The 23,453-nt window shown below is 45.1% G+C and overlaps 1 protein-coding gene across 1 annotated transcript in view; it reads right to left on the bottom strand.

Annotated features, from left to right (window-relative positions):
- PRELID3A (PRELI domain containing 3A) overlaps nt 1-13,699 on the bottom strand; it is a 63,890-nt gene extending 50,191 nt beyond the window's left edge. The window contains exon 1 of the mRNA XM_077136023.1: nt 13,603-13,699. Coding sequence (XP_076992138.1) covers nt 13,603-13,634 — 32 coding nt within the window. The 5' untranslated portion in view covers nt 13,635-13,699. The remainder of the gene's footprint in view (nt 1-13,602) is intronic.
- Between the last annotated feature and the right edge of the window lie 9,754 nt (nt 13,700-23,453).

Raw genomic sequence — 23,453 nt, 5'->3', positions numbered from 1 at the left:
GTCTTTCCTCCCAGCCTCCTGGTCCCTGAACCTGTCACCCGGACCCCTCGGCCCCTCCACCCCGGCAGCAAAGGGAATCCCCGTCTGTGCTGCGTCCGTCCCACCTCTCCTGGCGATGCTCCGTGGGGAGAAGGGGACACGGGAGCTCGCGCATCATCTGCGCCACGGCTGTTCCCCTTGTCCTAATTGGCCGCGGACTCCCCGCAGCTTGACAGTATCATCATGAAATAATAACATCGGTCCGACACACGTCCAGAGCAGGCTGCTGCGCCCAACCGCTCCTGTGTCGGCCCAAATTAACTCCTCTTCCAGCTTCTAACTGGTACAGGACTTGAGGTGGCCAAAGCCTTAGTCTGTACATTTAAAAATGTTAAAATAAATTTACTAGATTGAAATGCTAGTAATCAATGAAGGGGAGGGGTAAGGGGTATGGCATGTATGAGTTATTTTCTGTTTTATTTTTCTGAATTGATGCAAATGTTCTAAGAAATGATCACGATGATGAATACACAACTATTTGATGATATTGTGAGCCACTGATTGTACACCAAGTATGGAAAGTTCATATGTTCAGAATACTCATATTTGTAAGTGGTTGTGTTTCATAAATAAATTTTTAAAAAATGTGTTCAAATATTTGCAGGGGAAAAGGAAAGCGCGAGGAAAACTAGAAGCATCTCTAGCACACCAATGTCCATTCGTGGTATTATTCACAACAGTCCATAGGTGTGAGCAGCCCAAGTGTCCCGCAGGTAAACCGGATGCGGTGCAGACACACCATGGAGCATGGCTCGGCCACGAGAAGGAGAGAAGCTCTGACTCAGGAAACAACGTGAGGAACACTGGAGTGAGTATCTTGGGTAAAATAACCCAGACACCAAAGGACAGACATTGCATTATTTCACTTACATAAAATACCTAGCACAAGTGAATGCACTGACTCAGAAAGAATACAGGTTATCAGGGGTGTGGGGAGAAAAGGAGCCACGGGGAATTAATGCATAATGGGTAGATTCCTGTTTCGGGCGAAGGGAAAGTGCTGGCAATGGATGGTGGTGAGGGCAACAGGACACTATGGATGTGGCAAATCCCACTGAATTACACGCCTGGAAGTGGTTGAGGTGGGAAAGTTTATGGTTTCCACAATGAAAAATTAAGAGGAGTTATAGGGACAGTGGCAACTAAATGCAATACCTGATCCTGAACTGGATCAAATAATGGAGGCAAAAATGCCCAAATGGGCATTATTGGGACATATGAAAAAAACTGGGATCCGGACTGAAACTTGACTTGATACTTTCCTAATATAGTAGCCACCCTTGTCTTCAGGAAATGTACACAAAGTGCTCTGTGTTCAAGGAACATGCTGTACCAACCTATTCTCAGGTATTTAGAAAATGGATGGACAGATGGATGGATGGATGGATGGATAGGGGGGTGAGGGGATGGGCAGATGGATAGATGGACAGATAGAATGATACAGCAAATGTGGGAAAATGTTGAAATTGGTGGTTCTGGGCATCTCAGCAGGGAAGACAGGGATATGTGTGAGCTCTCTGTATGGGTTTTGTATTTTTTTGCAACTGTCTTGTAAGTTTGAAATTATTACAAAATAAAAAGTTTAAGTAAAAGAAAGCATTACACATGCCAGCCTATGTTCCTTGTCTGATCTCCAAGCAAGCACCTCGACTTCCTTCAGACACCCAGACTGGTAAGGCTGCACTGGCGACCGCCTTGGGTGTCTGCCCTGAGCCCTGCAGAGCCCTGACGTCACCTGGGTGTCTTCATAGCACTGGCGCTCTTCCAGAGGTCCCCAGTCCTGTCTGCACAGCGTGTGCAGACACAGCCTAAACGCAGACCTACGTGCACACACACACACACACACACACACACACACACAGGGAGAGACACACGCACGTGCATGCACATGCAGAGGGACACACACACAGGCACACAACTATACACAGGCACACACATTTACAGAAACACACATGGAAAGACACACATAGGCACATATACACACATGCACAGACACATATGCACACACAGACACACATACACACATATGTACAAACCCATATGTACACACATACACAACCAAACACAAACCTAGAGGCACACATACACACACATTCAGAGACACACATACATATGTACATACACATATGTATAGGCACACATTTATACACACACTAATGTACACATGTATACATATACACAAACATAATATGCAAACAACCAACACACACACAAACACACAAATACACAGAGAGGCACACGCACAACACATACCCACAGAAATGCACATACACACATATCAACATGACCATATACACACACATGTACACACAGGCACACACTTTTTTAAAAATTGGGATCATACTTCATATATGGGTTTCTCATCTACTTTTTACACCCAACTGACCATGAACACTCTCCTATACCATGAAGCTATCATCAAAAATGTGATTACCAATCACTGCACAACACGCTGCCCTGCAGATACCTATCATAACTTATCAAAGCCCAACCCAAACCATTCCAGCCAATCCTAAAGAACACCTAGGGCAGTATATACGATTCTACAAAGTTCCATGCACTAGGGTAACTTTCCAGAAACCTACAACCCCCAGGTATGTTCCTGGGCCATAGAAGTCTCGAAACCTAGAGGGCCCAGCCTCTCCAGAACATCAGCTAGTTCCATCTTCCTACCCCTTATTACTGACGGTCCTTCCAACATGAAAAACATAGAATGGGCAAAGCCCAGATACCCCTAAAGAGTTGGAGAAGGATCAAGGTTGATGGTGGAGTTAGTTATACAGAGAAGGCGGGGTTTAAAAAATGAGCATGAGTGCTGAATCAGTATATTGATATTTCTTTCAGTCTCCAGTATCTTAGAGCAGCTAGAAGTAAAAACCGAAATTTGTGGAATTGTAACCCATGCCAAGCTCTGAAATCTGTTATACAACTAATTGTTACAATGTGCTTTGAAATTTATTGTTCTTTGGTTATATATGTTATTTTTCACGCACAAAGATTATTTTTTCTAGCCTCCAGTGTTTTGGAGCAGCTAGAAGGAAAAATCTAAAATAGTGGAATGGTAACCCATAACAAACTGTGAAATCTATTCTGTAACTATTTGTTGAAGTGTACTTTGAAAATCATTGCTTTCCTTTCTTTTCTTTGTATGTGTTATATTTAACAATAAAAAATTATAAATTAAAGAAAAAAGGGACATTATTGGGGCATTTGAAAAAAACTGAAATACGGACTTGTCAGCTGTTAAATTGCTTGAGCTTTATAACTGCGTTTAAGGTGGTTACATACAAGAATATCCTTATTCTTGGGGAAACGTACATGGCAGTATTAAGTGTTCAAGGAGCATGATGCATACAACCTAGACTCCAGCGTTGAGAAAATTAAATGATAGACAGATGAATAGATAGATGGCTTGATTGTGAGATAGAATGGCATGGCAAATATGGCGAAATGTTAAAACGTGTGGATCTGGGTTTCTGGGGAGATAGGGGTATGTTGGAGTTCTCTGTTTGGGGTGTGTATTACTTTTGTAACTGTCCTGTAAAAATGTGAAAGTGTTTCAGAATAAAACACTAAAAATTTTTTTTAATTAAGTAATAGGCTAAGCCCCCAATTCTGGGGGTTGTTCATATGAAACTTAACCCCACAAAGGATAGGTTAAGCCTACTTAAAATTCAGGCCAAAGAGTCACCCCCAAGAGAGCCTCTTTTGTTGCTCACATGTGGCCTCTCCCTCCAGCCAACATGACGAGCAGTCTCAACAACCTCCCCTTCTCTGCATGGGACACGACTCCCAGGGGTGTGGACTTTCCTGGCAACATGGGACAGAGATCCTGGAATGAGCCTGAGACTCAGCATCAAGGGACTGAGAAAAACCCTAGAATGAGCTGAGAATTAACATCAAGGGACTGAGAGAACCTTCTCGACCAAAGGGGGAAGAGTGAAATGAGACTAAGTGTCAATGGCTGAGAGATTCCAAACAGAGTCGAGAGGTTATCCTGGAGATTATTCTTACGCATTAAGTAGATATCACCTTGTTGTTCAAGATGTAATGGAGAGGACTTCTGGAGAAGATGGCGGCTTAGTAAGACGCGCAGATCTTAGTTCCTCCTCCAGAACAGCTACTACGGGAGTAGAAACGATACAAAACAGCTTCCAGAGCCACGACAGAGATCAAAAAGACAGCGTACCCCATCCTGGAACGGCTGACTGGCTGAGAGAACCCGCTCCGGTGAGATCGCCGAGGGGCGCGGGCTTCCCCGGGCCGGGGCGGCAAGCGGCCGGAGTCCCTCCCTTCCTCCTTCCCGGGCCAGCTGGCAGAATTGGGCAGGCCTCAAGCTGCAGCGGCCGGCGCCCCCCCAACGCATGGCCCCCTGGAACAACTGGGAGGATTGGATCGGAGATCCCCAGGCCATGGAGAACAGTGACCGGGGTCCCTTCCAAACACCTGACTTCCCGGTCCAGCTGTGAACGGTGCACTCTCCCGGGCTACGGCGGCCGGCAACCCTCCCCACGTTCGGATCCCCGGGCCAGCTGGCACTCTTCCAAGCCGCTTAGGCTGGCGAACCTCCCCCAGGGCGAGAGTTTTCCAAAGTTAAAGGACCCACAGCAACTTTTACTGGTGGGACCCGCAGACAAACATGTGCCACGAGCGCCACCTACAGGGCAGGATAAGAAAAACAGAACCCAGAGATTTCACAGAAAAATCTTTCAACCTGTTGGGTCCAACACCGAGGGAAATCTGACTAAATGCCCAGATGCCAGCAGAAGATAACGGATTACGCTCAGAAAATTGAAAATATGGCCCAGTCAAAAGAACAAACCAATAGTTCAAATGAGATACAGGAGCTGAGACAACTAATGCTGAATATACGAACAAAAATGGAAAACCTCTTCAAAAACGAAATCGATAAATTGAGGGAGGACATGAAGAAGACATGGGCTGAACAAAAAGAAGAAATAGAAAAACTGAAAAAACAAAACAAAGAGCTTATGGGAGTGAAGGATGAAGTAGAAAAGATGGAAAAAACAATGGATACATACAATGATAGATTTAAAGAGACAGAAGATAGAATTAGTGATTTGGAGGATGGAACATCTGAATTCCAAAAAGAAACAGAAACTATAGGGAAAAGAATGGAAAAATTTGAACAGGGGATCAGGGAACTGAAGGACAATTTGAACCGCACAAATATACGTGTTGTGGGTGTCCCAGAAGGAGAAGAGAAGGGAAAAGGAGGAGAAAAACTAATGGAAGAAATTATCACTGAAAATTTCCCAATTCTTATGAAAAACCTAAAATTACAGATCCAAGAAGTGCAGCACACCCCAAAGAGATTAGACCCAAATAGGCGTTCTCCAAGACACTTACTAGTTAGAATGTCAGAGGTCAAAGAGAAAGAGAGGATCTTGAAAGATGCAAGAGAAAAACAATCCATCACATACAAGGGAAACCCAATAAGACTATGTGTAGATTTCTCAGCAGAAACCATGGAAGCTAGAAGACAGTGGGATGATACATTTAAATTACTAAAAGAGAAAAACTGCCAACCAAGACTCCTATGTCCAGCAAAATTGTCCTTCAAAAATGAGGGAGAAATTAAAACATTCTTAGACAAAAAGTCACTGAGAGAATTTGTGACCAAGAGACCAGCTCTGCAAGAAATACTAAAGGGAGCACTAGAGTCAGATACGAAAAGACAGAAGAGAGAGGTATGGAGAAGAGTGTAGAAAGAAGGAAAGTCAGATATGATATATAGAATACAAAAGGCAAAATGGTAAAGGAAAATATTATCCAAACAGTAATAACACTAAATGTTAATGGACTGAATTCCCCAATCAAAAGGCATAGACTGGCAGAATGGATTAAAAAACAGGATCCTTCTATATGCTGTCTACAGGAAACACATCTTAGACCCAAAGATAAACATAGATTGAAAGTGAAAGGTTGGGAAAAGATATTTCATGCAAATAACAACCAGAAAATAGCAGGAGTAGCTATACTAATATGCAACAAATTAGACTTCAAATGTAAAACAGTTAAAAGAGACAAAGAAGGACACTATCTACTAATAAAAGGAACAATTAAACAAGAAGACATAACAATCATAAATTTTATGCACCGAACCAGAGTGCCCCAAAATACGTGAGCAATACACTGCAAACACTGAAAAGGGAAATAGACACATATACCATAATAGTTGGAGATTTCAATTCACCACTCTCATCAATGGACAGAACATCTAGACAGAGAATCAATAAAGAAATAGACAATCTGAATATTACTATAAATGAGCTAGACTTAACAGACATTTATAGGACATTACATCCCACAACAGCAGGATACACCTTTTTCTCAAGTGCTCATGGATCATTCTCAAAGATAGACCATATGCTGGGTCACAAAGCAAGTCTTAACAAATTCAAAAAGATTGAAATCATACACAACACTTTCTCGGATCATAAAGGAATGAGGTTGGAAATCAATAATAGGCAGAGTGCCAGAAAATTCAAAAATACGTGGAGGCTCAACAACATACTCTTAAACAACCAGTGGGTCAAAGAAGAAATTGCAAGAGAAATTAGTAAATACCTCGAGGCGAATGAAAATGAAAACACAGCATATCAAAACTTATGGGATGCAGCAAAGGCAGTGCTAAGAGGGAAATTTATTGCCCTAAATGCCTATATCATAAAAGAAAAAAAGGCAAAAATGCAGGAATTAACTGTCCACTTGGAAGAACTGGAGAAAGAACAGCAAACTAATCCCAAAGCAAGAAAAAGGAAAGAAATAACAAAGATTAGTAAGCAGAAATAAATGAAATTGAAAACATGAAAACAATAGAGAAAATCAATAAGACCAGAAGTTGGTTCTATGAGAAAATCAATAAGATTGATGGGCCCTTAGCAAGATTGACAAAAAGAAGAAGAGAGAGGATGCAAATAAATAAGATCAGAAATGGAAGAGGAGACATAACTACTGACCTCACAGAAATAAAGGAGGTAATAACAGGATACTATGAACAACTTTACGCTAATAAATACAACAATTTAGATGAAATGGATGGGTTCCTGGAAAGACATGAACAACCAACTTTGACTCAAGAAGACATAGATGACCTCAACAAACCAATCACAAGTAAAGAAATTGAATCAGTCATTCAAAAGCTTCCTAAAAAGAAAAGTCCAGGACCAGACGGCTTCACATGTGAATTCTATCAAACATTCCATAAAGAATTAGTACCAACTCTCCTCAAACTCTTCAAAAAAAATCGAAATGGAGGGAAAATTACCTAATTCATTCTATGAAGCCAACATCACCCTCATACCAAAACCAAGCAAAGATATTACAAAAAAAGAAAACTACAGACCAATCTCTCTAATGAACACAGATGCAAAAATCCTCAATAAAATTCTAGTAAATCGTATCCAACAACACATTAAAAGAATTATACATCATGACCAAGTAGGATTCATCCCAGGTATGCAAGGGTGGTTCAACATAAGAAAATCAATTAATGTAATACACCATATCAACAAACCAAAGCAGAAAAATCACATGATCATCTCAATTGATGCAGAGAAGGCATTTGACAAGATTCAACATCCTTTCCTGTTGAAAACACTTCAAAAGATAGGAATACAAGGGAACTTCCTTAAAATGATAGAGGGAATATATGAAAAACCCACAGCTAATATCATCCTCAATGGGGAAAAATTGAAAACTTTCCCCCTAAGATCAGGAACAAGACAAAGATGTTCATTATCACCACTATTATTCAACATTGTGTTGGAGATTCTAGCCAGAGCAATTAGACAAGAAAAAGAAATACAAGGCATCAAAATTGGAAAGGAAGAAGTAAAACTATCACTGTTCGCAGATGATATGATACTATACGTCGAAAACCCGGAAAAATCCACAACAAAACTACTAGAACTAATAAATGAGTACAGCAATGCAGCAGGTTACAAGATCAACATTCAAAAATCTGTATCATTTCTATACACTAGTAATGAACAAGCTGAGGGGGAAATCAAGAAACGAATCCCATTTACAATTGCAACTAAAAGAATAAAATACCTAGGAATAAATTTAACTAAAGAGACAAAAAACCTATATAAAGAAAACTACAAAAAACTGCTAAAAGAAATCACAGAAGACCTAAATAGATGGAAGGGCATACCGTGTTCATGGATTGGAAGACTAAATATAGTTAAGATGTCAATCCTACCTAAATTGATCTACAGATTCAATGCAATACCAATCAAAATCCCAACAACTTATTTTTCCGAAATAGAAAAACAAATAAGCAAATTTATCAGGAAGGGCAGGGTGCCCCGAATTGCTAAAAACATCTTGAGGAAAAAAAACGAAACTGGAGGTCTCGCGCTGCCTGACTTTAAGGCATATTATGAAGCCACAGTGGTCAAAACAGCATGGTATTGGCATAAAGATAGATATATCGACCAATGGAATCGAATAGAGAGCTCAGATATAGACCCTCTCATCTATGGACATTTGATCTTTGATAAGGCAGTCAAGCCAACTCACCTGGGACAGAACAGTCTCTTCAATAAATGGTGCCTAGAGAACTAGATATCCACATGCAAAAGAATGAAAGAAGACCCGTATCTCACACCCTATACAAAAGTTAACTCAAAATGGATCAAAGATCTAAACATTAGGTCTAAGACCATAAAACAGTTAAAGGAAAATGTAGGGAGATATCTTATGAAACTTACAATTGGAGGCGGTTTTATGGACCTTAAACCTAAAGCAAGAGCACTGAAGAAGGAAATAAATAAATGGGAGCTCCTCAAAATTAAACACTTTTGTGCATCAAAGAACTTCATCAAGAAAGTAGAAAGACAGCCTACACAATGGGAGATAATATTTGGAAATGACATATCAGATAAAGGTCTAGTATCCAGAATTTATAAAGAGATTGTCCAACTCAACAACAAAAAGACAGCCAACCCAATTACAAAATGGGAAAAAGACTTGAACAGACACCTATCAGAAGAGGAAATACAAATGGCCAAAAGGCACATGAAGAGATGCTCAATGTCCCTGGCCATTAGAGAAATGCAAATCAAAACTACAATGAGATATCATCTCACACCCACCCACCAGAATGGCCATTATCAACAAAACAGAAAATGACAAGTGCTGGAGAGGATGTGGAGAAAGAGGCACACTTATCCACTGTTGGTGGGAATGTCAAATGGTGCAACCACTGTGGAAGGCAGTTTGGCGGTTCCTCAAAAAGCTGAATATAGAATTGCCATATGACCCAGCAATACCATTGCTAGGTATCTACTCAAAGGACTTAAGGGCAAAGACACAAACGGACATTTGCACACCAATGTTTATAGCAGTGTTATTTACAATTGCAAAGAGATGGAAACAGCCAAAATGTCCATCAACAGACGAGTGGCTAAACAAACTCTGGTATATACATACGATGGAATATTATGCAGCTTTAAGACAGAATAAACTTATGAAGCATGTAATAACATGGATGGACCTAGAGAATATTATGCTGAGTGAGTCTAGCCAAAAACTAAAGGACAAATACTGTATGGTCCCACTGATGTGAACCGACATTCGAGAATACACTTGGAATATGTCATTGGTAACAAGTCCAGCAGGAGTTAGAAACAGGGTATGATAATGGGTGATTGGAGCTGAAGGGATACAGACTGTGCAACAGGACTAGATACAAAAACTCAAAAATGGACAGCACAATAATACCTAATTGTAAAGTAATCATGTTAAAACACTGAATGAAGCTGCATCTGAGCTATAGGTTTTTTTTTTGTCTGTCTGTTTGTCTTTTTTTTTGTACTATTATTATTATTTTTATTTTTTTCTCTATATTAACATTCTATATCTTTTTCTGTTGTTTTGCTAGTTCTTCTAAATCGACGCAAATGTACTAAGAAATGATGATCATACATCTATGTGATGATATTAAGAATTACTGATTGCATATGTAGAATGGAATGATTTCTAAATGTTGGGTTAATTTCTTTTTTTTCTTTAATTAATAAAAAAAAAAAAAAAGATGTAATGGAGAGGCTGGAGGGAACCGCCTGAAAATGTAGAGCTGTGGTCCAATAGCCATGTTTCTTGATGATGATTGAAAAATGATATAGTTTTCACAATGAGACTCTGTGAATGTGAAAACCTTGTGTCTGATGCTCCTTTTAGCTACTATATCAACAGAAGAGTAGAACATATGGAGTAAAAATAAATAATAGGGGGAACAAATGTTAAAATAAATTTAGTTTGAAATGCTAGTGGTAAATGAAAGTGAGGGGTAAGGGGTATGGTATGTATAATCTTTTTTTTCTCTATTATCATTTTATTTCTTTTTCTGTTGTCTTTTTATTTCTTTTTCTAAATTGATGCAAATGTTCTAAGAAATGATGAATATGCAACTATGTGATGATATTAAGAATTACTGATTGTATATGTAGAATGGAATGATATCTTAATGTTTTGTTTGTTGTTAATTTTTTTAATTAATAAAAAAAAAGAAAAGAAATAAATAGGTATCACCTTGTTAGTTAAGATGTAATGGAGAGACTGGAGGGAACTGCCTGAAAATGTGGAGCTGTGTTCCAGTAGCCATGTTTCTTGAAAATGATTGTATAATGATATAGCTTTCACGATGTGACTGTGTGATTTTGAAAACCTTGTGTCTGATGCTCCTTTTATCTCGTTTTACTGTTTTATCGACAGACGAGTAAAACATATGGAATAAAAACAAATAATAGGGGGAAAAATGTCAAAATAAATTTAGTAGATTGAAATGCTAGTGATCAATGAAAGGGAGAGGTAAGGGGTATGATATACATGAATTTTTTTCTGTTGTCTTTTTCTTTTTCTGAATTGATGCAAATGTTCTAAGAAATGATCATGCAACTATGTGATGATAGCGTGAATTACAGATTATATATGTAGAACAGAATGATCATATGTTAAGAATGCTTGTGTTTGTTGTTATATTTTTAAATAATTAAAAAATTAATAAAAAAAAAATTGGATGTTGGTGATGGCTGCACAAGTCTATATTTTTAAAAAATCATCACACTGCACACTTAAAATGGTGACATTTATGTTATATAATTTATGCCTCTTGCAGCTGTCTAAAAAGTTGGGGAACAAAATAAATAAGTGAAAAAGAAGCCACCATTTGCCTTGTGGAAGTAGTAAAGACTATCCCCAATTACCTAAGAAGACTACTAAAATAATACTACCTTTTTCAGTTTTCTGTCTGTGGGAGGCTGGGTTTTATTCATAGACCTCAACCAAAACAATACACTGTGAGAGACTGCATACAGAGGGAGCTAGGGAAGTTCAGCTGTCTTCTCTATTAAGTCGTTCATTGGAGACATTAGTCAAATTATACGCCAATGCCGCTCTCCTTACTGATTTTTTAGGTTTGAGAAAAGTTATTTTTATTAAAAATGTTACATTAATATAAAGCCAATTATTATTTTTAAACGAATTGATACATTTTTTTAAATTTCTCAATTTTAATTTCTAACATGGTAAAAATTGATAGATGTATCTGTTCCTGAAGCTAAGACGCTTGAGACTGCTACTGCTGGCCTATGGGAGCCATCAGATAAGCAGTCCAGAAACATATACCAGAGGGGTGGCTGCACAATGATTTGTGGGTGGGGAGAAGCCCAAACTGTGGAGATATATATATATACCAATCTCAAAAACATACTGTTGAAAGGAACAACAGTCGCCAAAAAGAGCATAGAAGGTGACCCCCTTGATGTGTACTTAAAAAGACAAACAATATTAGAGTTTACGGATACGCACACAAAAGGTTTCAAGTTTTCGTAATAAAAAAGTTCAGAAGTTTTAACACCACTTGAGACATTTTCCTCTTACTGTTACATAGAGAGGCCAAAAGATAATTCCGTTTCATGCAGCATTTGTTTTGCTTTGTTTTCCCGAAAACGAAATGCTTCTCAAAGTGGAGTCAGGGAATTTAAAAATCATTGTGCTCAGCAGGCAGAATTCCTGCCTGCCATGCCGGAGACCCGGTTTCGATTCCCAGTGCCTGCCCATGCTAAAAAAATATATATATATCTTAAAGCAGGATTTTAGAGTGCTGGCGCAGGCCTTAAGAAGCAGAGAGTGCTTTGCATCTGGGAGACCTTCAGAGCCCGCGGGTGCATTCCCGCCCGGGTCCCAGCGCCCCCCCCCCCCCCCCATCGCGCAGCGCCCCGTGGGATCCCCCTGCACGTCAGGGTGACCTGCACAGTGCCCTCGGCAGGTCTGCCCCTCCCTGGGCCATTAAATAGCATCGTTCCCCACCCCCGAACCCTCCCCTGGGAGGGCAGAGTGCAGGCAGGGACAGCTGCTCCTGCGGGAGGGAGGGGGCTGCCCCCGGCCAGACCAGCCTCCGCGCGGGCCGCAGCCCCGCAGGGCCGCGGACTCCACCCCCAGCCCCCCACTCCGCCTCGGCCCTCCCCAGGGCCCGAAAGCCTCCTTAGAGCTGTTTCCGGGTGCTCTGGACACCCTCTCCCACCGCGCCTCCGCCCCTCTCGCGCCCCCTCCTCCCCATCACCCGGTCCCGGCGCCCCTCCTCCCCATCACCCGGCGCCCCTCCTCCCCATCACCCGGTCCCGGCGCCCTCCTCCCCATCACCCGGCGCCCCTCCTCCTCATCATCCGGCCCGGCGCCCTCCTCCCCATCACTCGGTCCCGGCGCCCTCCTCCCCATCACTCGGTCCCGGCGCCCCTCCTCCCCATCACCCGGCGCCCCTCCTCCCCATCATCCGGCCCGGCGCCCTCCTCCCCATCACTCGGTCCCGGCGCCCCTCCTCCCCATCACCCGGCGCCCCTCCTCCCCATCACCCGGCGCCCCTCCTCCCCATCACTCGGTCCCGGCGCCCCTCCTCCCCATCACTCGGTCCCGGCGCCCTCCTCCCCATCACTCGGTCCCGGCGCCCCTCCTCCCCATCACCCGGCGCCCTCCTCCCCATCACCCGGCGCCCCTCCTCCCCATCACTCGGTCCCGGCGCCCCTCCTCCCCACCTCCCGGCGCCCCTCCTCCGCACCACCCCTCCCGGCGCCCTCCTCCCCATCACCCGGCGCCCCTCCTCCCCATCATCCGGCCCGGCGCCCTCCTCCCCATCACTCGGTCCCGGCGCCCCTCCTCCCCATCACCCGGCGCCCCTCCTCCCCATCATCCGGCCCGGCGCCCTCCTCCCCATCACTCGGTCCCGGCGCCCCTCCTCCGCACCACCCCGCCCGGCGCCCCTCCTCCCCATCACCCGGCCCGGCGCCCCTCCTCCCCACCACCCGGCCCCGGCGTCCTTCCCAACCGCGAGCGCGCAGTCACCTGTCCTCCCCTCCTCCCCCAGGAAAGCAGGGCCCCCGCACCCGCTCCAGCGGGCCCCCCACCGCCCGCCCCCTCGGTCCGCCGCCGTGCGTGGGCTCCTTCCTGGGAGACGGGCAGCCCCGCCCCTTTCGAAGGGTCGGAGACCCAGCTCTGCGCAGGAACCTGCAGCCGGGCCCCGCCGCCCGGGCTCACCGGAACACGTGCTCGGCGCTCCAGATCCGCATCGCCGCGCGCGGGAGGCCCAGGCCCCGCACCCAGAAGGAGGGCGCGGGGTGCGGGAAGGAGGACCCCGGCCCGGGCTCAGCGCTCGGGGCTCGGCAGCCAGCGCGCGAGATGGGGTGGGGGGAGGGGCGGCGGGAGGCTCAGGCGCGCTCCCCGCGCACGTGACCCGCAGGCCTGCGGAGCCAGCAGGCGGCGCCCAAAAATAAGGCTGCGGCGAAAGAAGGCGGCGGCTAAAAATAGGGCTGCGGCGAAACCCTGCGGTGGGGAACACGCTCGGTTGCTGCAGCCGCGCGATTGGGCGGGAGCGGACTCCAGGCGGCGGGGGCGCACGAGCTGGAAATATAGGGGGGGTACTGGCAAAAGGGATGATGGTTATCAGTCGGGGTGGCGGGGGGCGCCCACATTTTCCAGTCACGCGGTTTCGGCTGCTGGAGAAGTGAACTTAAAAACAAAGTCTCCTGCCTTCCACAAGGTACGAGAGGCAGCAAACAGCCCTCTTCCTGAATAAGCTTTAAAGGAAACTGCGACGGGCATCCGAGACTCCCGAGAACGCCAGCGCCCCATTCCTTGGGGCCGGGACATGCAGCCCCCACGTTCACGCTCTCCTGAAAAACCTAACTAATTCTCCAGGAGAAGGACCTCCCAAACTGTTCCCCAAACAGCCCTCCCCAACTCCCCCTGGCGACTGGGTGGCCACCTGGGTTTGCTCATCGTCTTCTCCAAAGAAGAAATGTCTCCCCCAAACTTATGACAGAAGATGGGCTTTTTCAAATGGAAATTAAGACACAGAAAGTAAAGAGCCTGTTCGAGGTCACGCAACTACCGGATTTCAGACCCACGGTCTGTGTGACTCCGAAGTCTGGGCTTACGATGAATTATGACCTGGGAGCCGGAGAAGATGGGGCTGTAGTCTCACCCGGTTCCCTCTGTGTCAAATGGGGAGGCTGTACTGATCCTAGGGCTTTTGGTGAGGGTGACGTGAGATCAGCACAGGGATAGCAGCATGTACTGGCATTTTTAGACAACCCGTCCCTCCTGCCACACTAACCCAGACCACCCACAGTAACCCAGACCACCCAGAAAACTAAACTTGGACATTTTCTTTCCTAAAATAAGGTGAGGAAACACTGCAAACACCCCTAAAAAAGAATTCCAGTATCTCTGGGAACTTTCTGCTGGGGATTATTTTTTTTGAAGGATATAGTTCCCCAAAACCTGCAGGCTCATTTTATTTTATTTTATTTTATTCATGTCCAGTGAGCCACACTAGTGATAATAATCATAGTATTTAGCCCCTGTCCTGGGTCAGACACTACCCTGCCATGTATGGTCTCATCCAATACTCATGGCAGTCCTATGAGAAAGGATACAGTTACCATCGCCACCATTTTACCCATAGTGGGGACAGAGACACAGAGAGGTCAAGATGCTTGTTCAAGGTCACACAGCTAAGAACAGGCAGAGCTGGGATTAGAAAGCAGGCAGTCTGGCTGGAAGACTACAGCTCTTATTCCAAATTTGGTTCTGCCCGCATGATTGCTCAATTCTGAAGAGCTTTTGAGTATCACTATGAACATTTATCACTCTTCCTAAAGACAGCAGTCTGTCTATAGACTTGCTACAGTAAACGTGGCAGGTTGTGTTATGTGCCCCAACAAAAGGCATGCTCTTAATCCGTATCCCTGTGGGTCAGAACCCACAGCAAATAACACCTCTTGAAGTTGTTATTTTTAGTTGAAGTGTGAGCAAACTGAAGGGCGGGTCTTAAACCATATTACTGGAGACCTTTATAAGCAGGAGAAATTCAGAAACAATCCTTCCGAGAAAGATTCGCAGGGGCCCGATGGGAGAAGTCAGCAGGAAAGGACAAAGGTGTGGTCATGTGATGGAGGCAAAAGTAGGAGCCAAAGAACCCCAAGGATTGTGGCAGGCTAGCACCAGAGCCCTACGGACTCCCGAGAGAAAGCATGACCTGGCCGATGCCCTGATTTTGGGCATCATGGTTGCCCTGAGCCTCGGAAACCATGAGACAATAAATGCTTATTTTCTGTGCCAACCCACTGGGTGACATGTGTACTGACAGTCCGTGACCTAAGACAACGCATCGGTCACCACTGTGGTAGACCCCACATTTAAGACAGATCTGATTTCTTAACAATTCTTTCACTATTTAAAAATTATGTTATTCATGCAATTGGATATCTCTATTGCTTTTTTTCTTCATTGATTTTTAATGCAGTAATTAGAAGCATATAAATGATTTCCACTATTTTACTGCAAATCCTACATCAAGGTTACTACTTGAAACTTTTAACATTTAAACTGCACTTTTCCCTAAACAGGAAACTCCATATAAGCTGGCAGGTTGCTTTCAGGACTGTTATCTTTTCACACCTCCAAGGTTGTCTGGGCTCCCTAAGTTTGAATAATAGGAGAATGCCTTGCATTTGATACCTCCAACTCCATACCATTTCCAAAACCAAGTTTTGTCTTCTCCTTCCTGTGATCTGTATGAAAATGAATATGTGTGGGCTTTAAATCCTTGTCCTTAGCTGTTTTTGTGTATATCTCCTTTTACAGATTATAGGGCCCTTGAGGCAGGTTAGGAACTGGATCTTTGTAAACCAATGTCCAATAAATATGTACTGAGGTGCACTGAATTGCGGTTTTAAAAATGTGTCATCATTTACAACAGCATTTTCAGCAAATGCATATTGAGCATTAGGTTGATGAAAGTACGCTAAGCTGTGAGTTACACAATTGTGTCTGCTAAGAATTTAGCATCTACCTGAATAAACAGAATATAAACGTAATAATAGTAATGCCCACTATTTGTGCATGCTGCTGTAGGCTGAGAACAGATGTGGCTGTCTTTGATTCTCAGAACATCTGAGGAGGAGATGGTCACAGTCTTCCCAGGTTGCAGGTGAGAAGACAGAGGCTGAGACGGTGCATGTAGTGTGCTCCAGGCCCGGCTTGGGGCAGGACCTGAGTCTGTTCTTTTTGCCACATGGAGAAACAAAGACGCAAACCCTTCAACACTTCGCACATGGAGCCGTACTCTTGCCTGGTGGAGCTGGAGTGGGATGGCGAAGCGCTTCTCACAGTCAGCCCCCTGCGCTCCTGCCGCAACCCCTGTCTCCTAAGATATCAACCTGTTCTCCCACACTCCAGCACTAAACTCACCACTGGAGTCCAGTCGCTCACCTCCCTTGGGATGGCCCTCTGGCTTTGTCTGACCTTCTTGGTGAAGTCCCCTATCCACTTGTTCCTGGACTCAGCGGTCTGACACATCACCCACTGGTCAGTTGGTCCCCAGCCGGTGAGTCACCTGCGCTCTGAGTAACATGAAGGCTGGACATTATCCTTCCTTCACTAAATGACACGAGCACTGAGCATTCATCACCCGGTAGCACACGCTAGCCGTGCAGTAGGCATGAGGGGCTCATGGTCACTGCTTGCCCAACCATGCCCTCTGCCCTTGGCTGTGCCGGGAAAACCCTGGAATGAAGCCAGGACCTGCTCATCCCTGCGCGGTTGCCAGAGGGTCTCCTCGGGACCTGCTTTCCACTGCCCTTTGCGTCCCTCTCGACCCTTCTGTCCACACTGCCACTGGGCCATCCGAGACCCAGCTCAGGGATCCTCCCTTCTGGGAAGCTTACTCCATGCCCCCCTTCCCCGGCCTGGACGAGGCACCCTCCTTGCCAATCCCATGACAACCTGCAATGCACACCCACCCTCATCCATTTATTTCCCTGTCTCTCCCACCAGCCTGGAATGCTTGTGAGCTCAGGAACTGGATTCTCCTTCCTGGTACTCCCAGGATGAGGAGCATAGTAAGTACTCAGTAAATACATAATTGTTGAATAAATGAGAGGAAGTGGCATCCCTGCCTAAAATCGTATACCGATGGAAGTCCAGCTCTACTAGCCCCAATGTGGGCAAGAGCTAGGCAGTAGGCGCGGCTGGCAGTAGGCAGCTGAAGTAACCGGGCAGTGAGTGTAACCAAAAGGTGGGGTTTCTCCTCTTGTGGGAAGCCTTCCTGGACCTCCTTTTCCCCAGCTCTGAAAGGGGACCCACTCCTGTATGCTTGCAGCGCCCTATCACAAAATATAAGACTCACCTGGATGGGTGGACACCATGTGCTTTTGTCTTTGCATTCCCAGCACTGGGGACGTCTTGGGGACATCACAACGGAGTTTTGAATGAATGAGAGTGATCTCCACCAGCTGCCTTTCAGGGAGAGAAGGGACAGTAGTGTAGAGAAGTAGAGCACTGGGTCTCATATTCAAATAACCCAAGGAGCTTTTGAAAATACTGATGCTGGCAAAAGATGGAAGCGACCTAGATATCCATCAGCAAATGAATGGACAAACAAAATGTGGTGTATACATGCAATGGAATATTACTCAGCCTTGAAAAGGAATGAAGTCCTGCCGCGTGCCACTACATGGGTGGACTTTGAAGACGTCATTTTGAACAGAATAAGCCAGACACAAAGAGATAGATATTGTATGATTGCACTTATATAAAATAGTGAGAATATGCAAACTCACAGAGATAGAAAGTAAAGTGCATGTTACAGGGGCAGGGAAGGGGGAGTCAGTACCTGATGTGTAGGGCATCTGCTTGGAGCTGTGGGAAGGTTCTGGTAAAGGATACCGGAGAGGGGAACCCAGTATGGTGAATGTGCTTAATCCCAGGGAATGCTGTGCTTGGGAGTGGGTGAGAAGGGAAAGTTCAAGTTGTAAATATGTTTCCACAGTATTTTTTTTTTAAAGAAGAGCAACCAAAAGCAATAATACATGAGCCTGGACTGGATCTAATAATGAAGGGGAGCCAAAATAACATTATCAAGACATATGGTAAAATTGGAATATGGGCTGAAAACTTTATATACATCAATGTCCTTGAACTTGGTAACTGTAGTTAAGGTAGTTATAGAGTGACTATCCTTGTTCTTAGCAAATACACGTGCAAGTATTCGAGCAGAATGGTAAATCACAAATTATCAAATGTTCAGAAAATAAATAGATGACCGCAGATAGATGGATTGATTGAGCTATACAGCAAATGTGGCTAAATGTTGAAATTGATGGATTTGATATCTGAGGGTATGAGAGAATGTTGGTAAACTTGAAATTATTTCTGAATAAAAAGTTTAAAGAAAGGGGTTAAAAAAAACACCAAAGCCCAGAAATGGGTTCTTTAAGACCTTATCACACCACTTGTCAGCCACTCAGGCACTCCTTAGCTAGGAACCTATGATTAAACCATAAAAGTGCATGTGAATGGACAGTCCAGCGAAAAGCCCCTTAACAGGTACAGCCACCGCAGGAGCACAGCCTGCCATCCTGCAGCTTTCCCCACCTCTGTCAGTGAAACCTGCTCTCCAGCCTCGCAGCCCTCTCCAGCCCCTGGACCCTCGTTCCCACACATGCCAGCAGCCCTTCCTGGCCTTCCCGGTTTCCCACCCTAGACATGTGGTTGACTCTCTGAATCACAATCTTGCAGGTCATTGCACAAGAAATTTTAGGAGTCTTGTTTTGTCCGGGCCCCTCTCTCAATGATTTCATTTATCTTTGGCCAGCGCCATCTCCATAGCACCCCGCTGGTTCCAAACCTTTACGGCTCTCTCCGCGCTCCCTAGTCAAATCCTGGTCCTTCCAGATCAGGATCGCGACTTTGCTTCTTGCTCTGGGGAGAAAATTGGGCGAGGCATGCTCTCCACGAACCTCAGGGCATTTACGTGTAGACTCCAGCTGGCCCAGGCTACGACCCCTTGGTTATTGCGTGACCTTGAACGAGCTGCCGACCTTCTCTAAGCCCCAGATCCAGGTCCAGGCCAGGATCCCTGCTGCACCGCTTCCCCTGCTCTCTCCAGGGCCCATCTCCTTCAAGAGCCACCCCCACCCCCGCCCAGCCATCTCCATTTCCTCCACCCACCTGTCGTTCCAACCCACATCCCACCCATGATAATACACAGGACCAAGCCTATTTGGCTTTAAAAAAAAAAAAGAACAAGACAAAACCACTTCTCCCCCGACACGGTCCCTACCTGTGGGTCCTTGGAGGAGGCTCAGGATTTACGCCATCCTGCCCACCCTGTCCTTTCCAAACCAACCGTGGGGGACAATTTGTCCTTGTTTGGGGATTGTGGGAACAGAGCAATCCCGAAGCTGCCTGCCGCTTGGATAGAAGATGAGCTGTTCTTTTTAACTAGAATGTTCTCATTGCCATAGGGATGTCCTGGCAGAGATGGACTCTAGTTTGGGGTGCTCTGAGCAGACATCCTGGGCACCCATGGCCCTGGATGGACAGTTGTCAGGGGCCTGGCCACTCCGGCGGAACTCGCCGCTGGGGTCTGGCGGCCAGCAGATGCACAGAACTGAGCCAGGAGCTCCAACAGGGTCCTTGTTTGTGTTTGTTTTGTGGTGGCTGCAGGATTGGAGGAATGCCATTCAAAATGGCAAATGGCCACCTATTCATTGGCTAAACCAAGCACAGGATCCGGGGTTTGCTCCAATAGTTATCAAGCAAAAAGGGGTGGTAGAGGCAGCGGCTGGCACGCATGTCATGCAGCGAGTCTGGGATTGGTGCCTGTCCCAGCAGTTATGGGGCCAGGAGAAGAGATTCCCAAGGAAGGGAGGATAAGGGACAGACAGAATCCCTAATCATCATCATTTGCTGAAGCGGCACTTCTACGTTTCTTTGGCTTGAGAACCAGGGCCATTTCCTTGGTTTTCAAAATCACAGTCCATACTTGTTCTCTCCACTTTTTTGCTACTTATTTATCCTGCAACTTACTCTAATGGGCTCCAGAAGCGCCTCCTCTCATTCGAGTCACTCATAGCAACCAAATTCTCCAGTCCACTGGGTTCAGTCCCCGCAGCTTTCTAGACCCTTCTACTACACTTGAACTAACAAACACTCTCTTCTTGAAACTCCCCCCTTAGTTTCAAGGACACTCCATTTCTCTGGTTCTCTTGTGACATTCCTTCTCTGTCTCCTTAGCATATTCCTCCTCCTCTCTGTTCTCATTCTACCTCCTCCCCCGACGTGAGCTTATTGAGTTCCAAGGTGACCAATTCCAACACCTGTGTCTCTATCAGGTTTCTAACCCAAGCTGCAAACTCAAACATGCAGCTGCCTGGGAAATACTCCCTGGGTACCTCCATCAAGCTCACAGTGTCTCACTCATCTTCCAGTGTAAGCAGCCTCCTCTTCCAGGGTTCACTGGCCAGTAGCTGGTACCACTTCAGCGCCCCCGGCTGGAGAGCGGGGAGTCTGCACCCAGTCCTTTGGAATTTACCACTTCAGAATGGTTTCAATCCATCCCCTGTGCTTCATCCCTTCAAGAGGCAATAGAGTTTGACAGTTGAAGGCACGGGTTTGAAAACAAGCAAACCTGGAGTCCAGACCTGGCCTCCCTTCTACTTAATCTCTAAACGTCAGTGTCATCATCTGTGAAGTGGGGAAGTGGGAGGACCCACCGGCCTTGCCAGAAGTAAATGAGAGTGCAAAAGTTCTTTCTACAGAAACGGTAGAGAGTAAACAATAGATTTGAGAGGCCTTTGTTTCTAGTAGTGGAGCCACGGCCCCTGCTGACTGCTGAGCCTGCCTAGTCCTCCTCTTCTCCCTTTTGGCTTACCCCACAGTCCTGGGAGACTCAGGTCAGCCTGCAGCCCCTCCAAGCAAGCTTTACTGGATTCCCCCTTTGGGTGCGCCCGGCTCCTCCTCCACGTCCTGGAATCTCCCCCGTGGTTACACTCAGCACATTGTTTTATAATTGCTCTGCTTGTTTATGTTTCTGTCCCTCCCACTGCGTTGATGCTCATTGAAAATGCAGATTTACGGGCTCCAGTACTGCCTTTTGCATTGGCATCTTGGTGAGCCCCAGGAAATGGGCATTTTAAATGGGCACACTAAGCAATCATCGTGCTTCCTAAAGTTTGGAAAACAGCACAGCACTCCTCTTCCTGAGCTCCTCGAGGAGAGGAACCGACCTTAGTCACCTTTCTGCACTCAGGGTCTGTCTCAGGACATGGCAAATAGCAGGCACTTGACGACTGCTTGTTCAGTGAGTCAAGGATGACTCCCCGGAAGTCCGAACTCTGGGAGTGGCTCCAGCCCTCTGGACATCTGCTGACATGCTGTCCAGTCCTCTCTCTCTTCCACATTGGGGCTCAGAAGCCCTGATACCTTTCAGGGCATCTGTGGGGTAAACCAAGAAATGCAACCAGTAGTCCTACTTTATTCAGATTCTGTATATTGAGATTCCATGTCAGAATCTCATTTTTACCAGAGTCTGCTGCTGAAAATAAGTGATTAAGTTTGTAGACTGCTGTACCAGAACTTTTTTTTTTTTTAATTCAGGGAGCAAATTCGATTTCCCAGCAGGTAAAAAGTTTTGAAGAACTTTTTTGAGCTGGTTGTTTCTCATTTGTCACCAATATTATTTCATTATCCCTAGGGCTATGAAATTAGTAGAAATTAAGCTCTGAAGTCGAATTGATCTTCAATACAGTGGAAATTAAGACCTGTCAGAACAAGACGCCAGAAGGTCAGGGAATCGTGTCGCTAATTTATAAAACGTTATTGAAATCCAAAGACCCTTCTCTCACTCAGAGCTACCCTGAGCCTCAAAACACCCAAGATGTATTAGCATATGATTAAAACAGAGTACATCAATGTGAGCTATTACCTTCCACGCTTTCTGTCTCTATGTGACTAATTTCTCTTTCCAGCCCCTATATACAATTCCAAAGTAAGTCTTTCCAATCCATACCCTAAATTTTGCTCCTTTTTTCTGCTTCTGGGCAGAATTCTATTAAATAGAGCCTCCGTGGCTGTTCATTAGAACCCTAACAAACCATTCCTTTCCCAGCTAGCAAATCCCCTTCTTAGAAACCTATTTTCCTCTAAAATACAGATTCCTACATGTTTCAGTCTCTCTGCAGCCCAGATCTTCCCCTTCCTCTGACTGTCCCCAAAAGCTCAAAACCCTTTACTGCCAAGGGCGTCCATTCCCCATCTCTTTTTGTCTCTCCTGCCTCATAGAATTCTGCCAACAGCTGAAAAAAAAGCTTTTCTCCACAACCACACTACATAAATAATAGGGGAGAAAAGTCTAAATGCCCAATTATCAGGGATTGGTTCAATAAATTATGATGTGTTGATACAATCCAGAATAAATATGAAAATTTATCTCAAAAATTTATTCCAAAATAAATATGAAGTTCCATATTTATTGGAGTAAAAAAAGTTTATAACATATTGAGATAAGGAGTTTATAAAATACTGTATCAGCTTAACCTTACACAAAGCACTGGGTTATTAGGGGTGATCTACCAGCAATAGTAAAATCATAATATTAATTTTTTTCCCCAATTCCAGCCTTATGACCTCATTTAAGTTTTGACCAGCAAGAGGCATAATTGTCATAATGACTCCTAGACCTCTCCTGCCACCTAGTGGGGAATACTTGCAGCGCAGCCACTTGGAATTTCAAGGAGGAAACTGCGTTGGACATTGTTTTTAGAAAGCAAATTGAGGGTGCGCGGGTGGTTCAGTAGCAGAATGCTCACCTTCCATGTGGGAGGCCCACATTCAATTCCCAGACAGTGCACCAAAAAAATAAAAAAGCAATTCACAGAGGGCCCAGCCTCTCCAGAACACCAACTAGTTCCTTCCCCCATCCCATATTATCGACAGCCCCTTCCAACGTGAAAAGTTAGAATGGGCATAGCCCAGATACCCCTAAAGAGAGGGAGAAAGATCAAAGGTGATGGTAGAGTTATACAGAGAAGGTAGGGTTTAAC

This window comes from Tamandua tetradactyla, chromosome 18, assembly GCF_023851605.1.
Source record: "Tamandua tetradactyla isolate mTamTet1 chromosome 18, mTamTet1.pri, whole genome shotgun sequence".
NCBI classification, from domain to species: Eukaryota; Metazoa; Chordata; class Mammalia; order Pilosa; family Myrmecophagidae; genus Tamandua; species Tamandua tetradactyla.
Note: the sequence above shows the minus strand (reverse complement) of the source record. Positions and strands in the feature narration are given on the sequence as shown.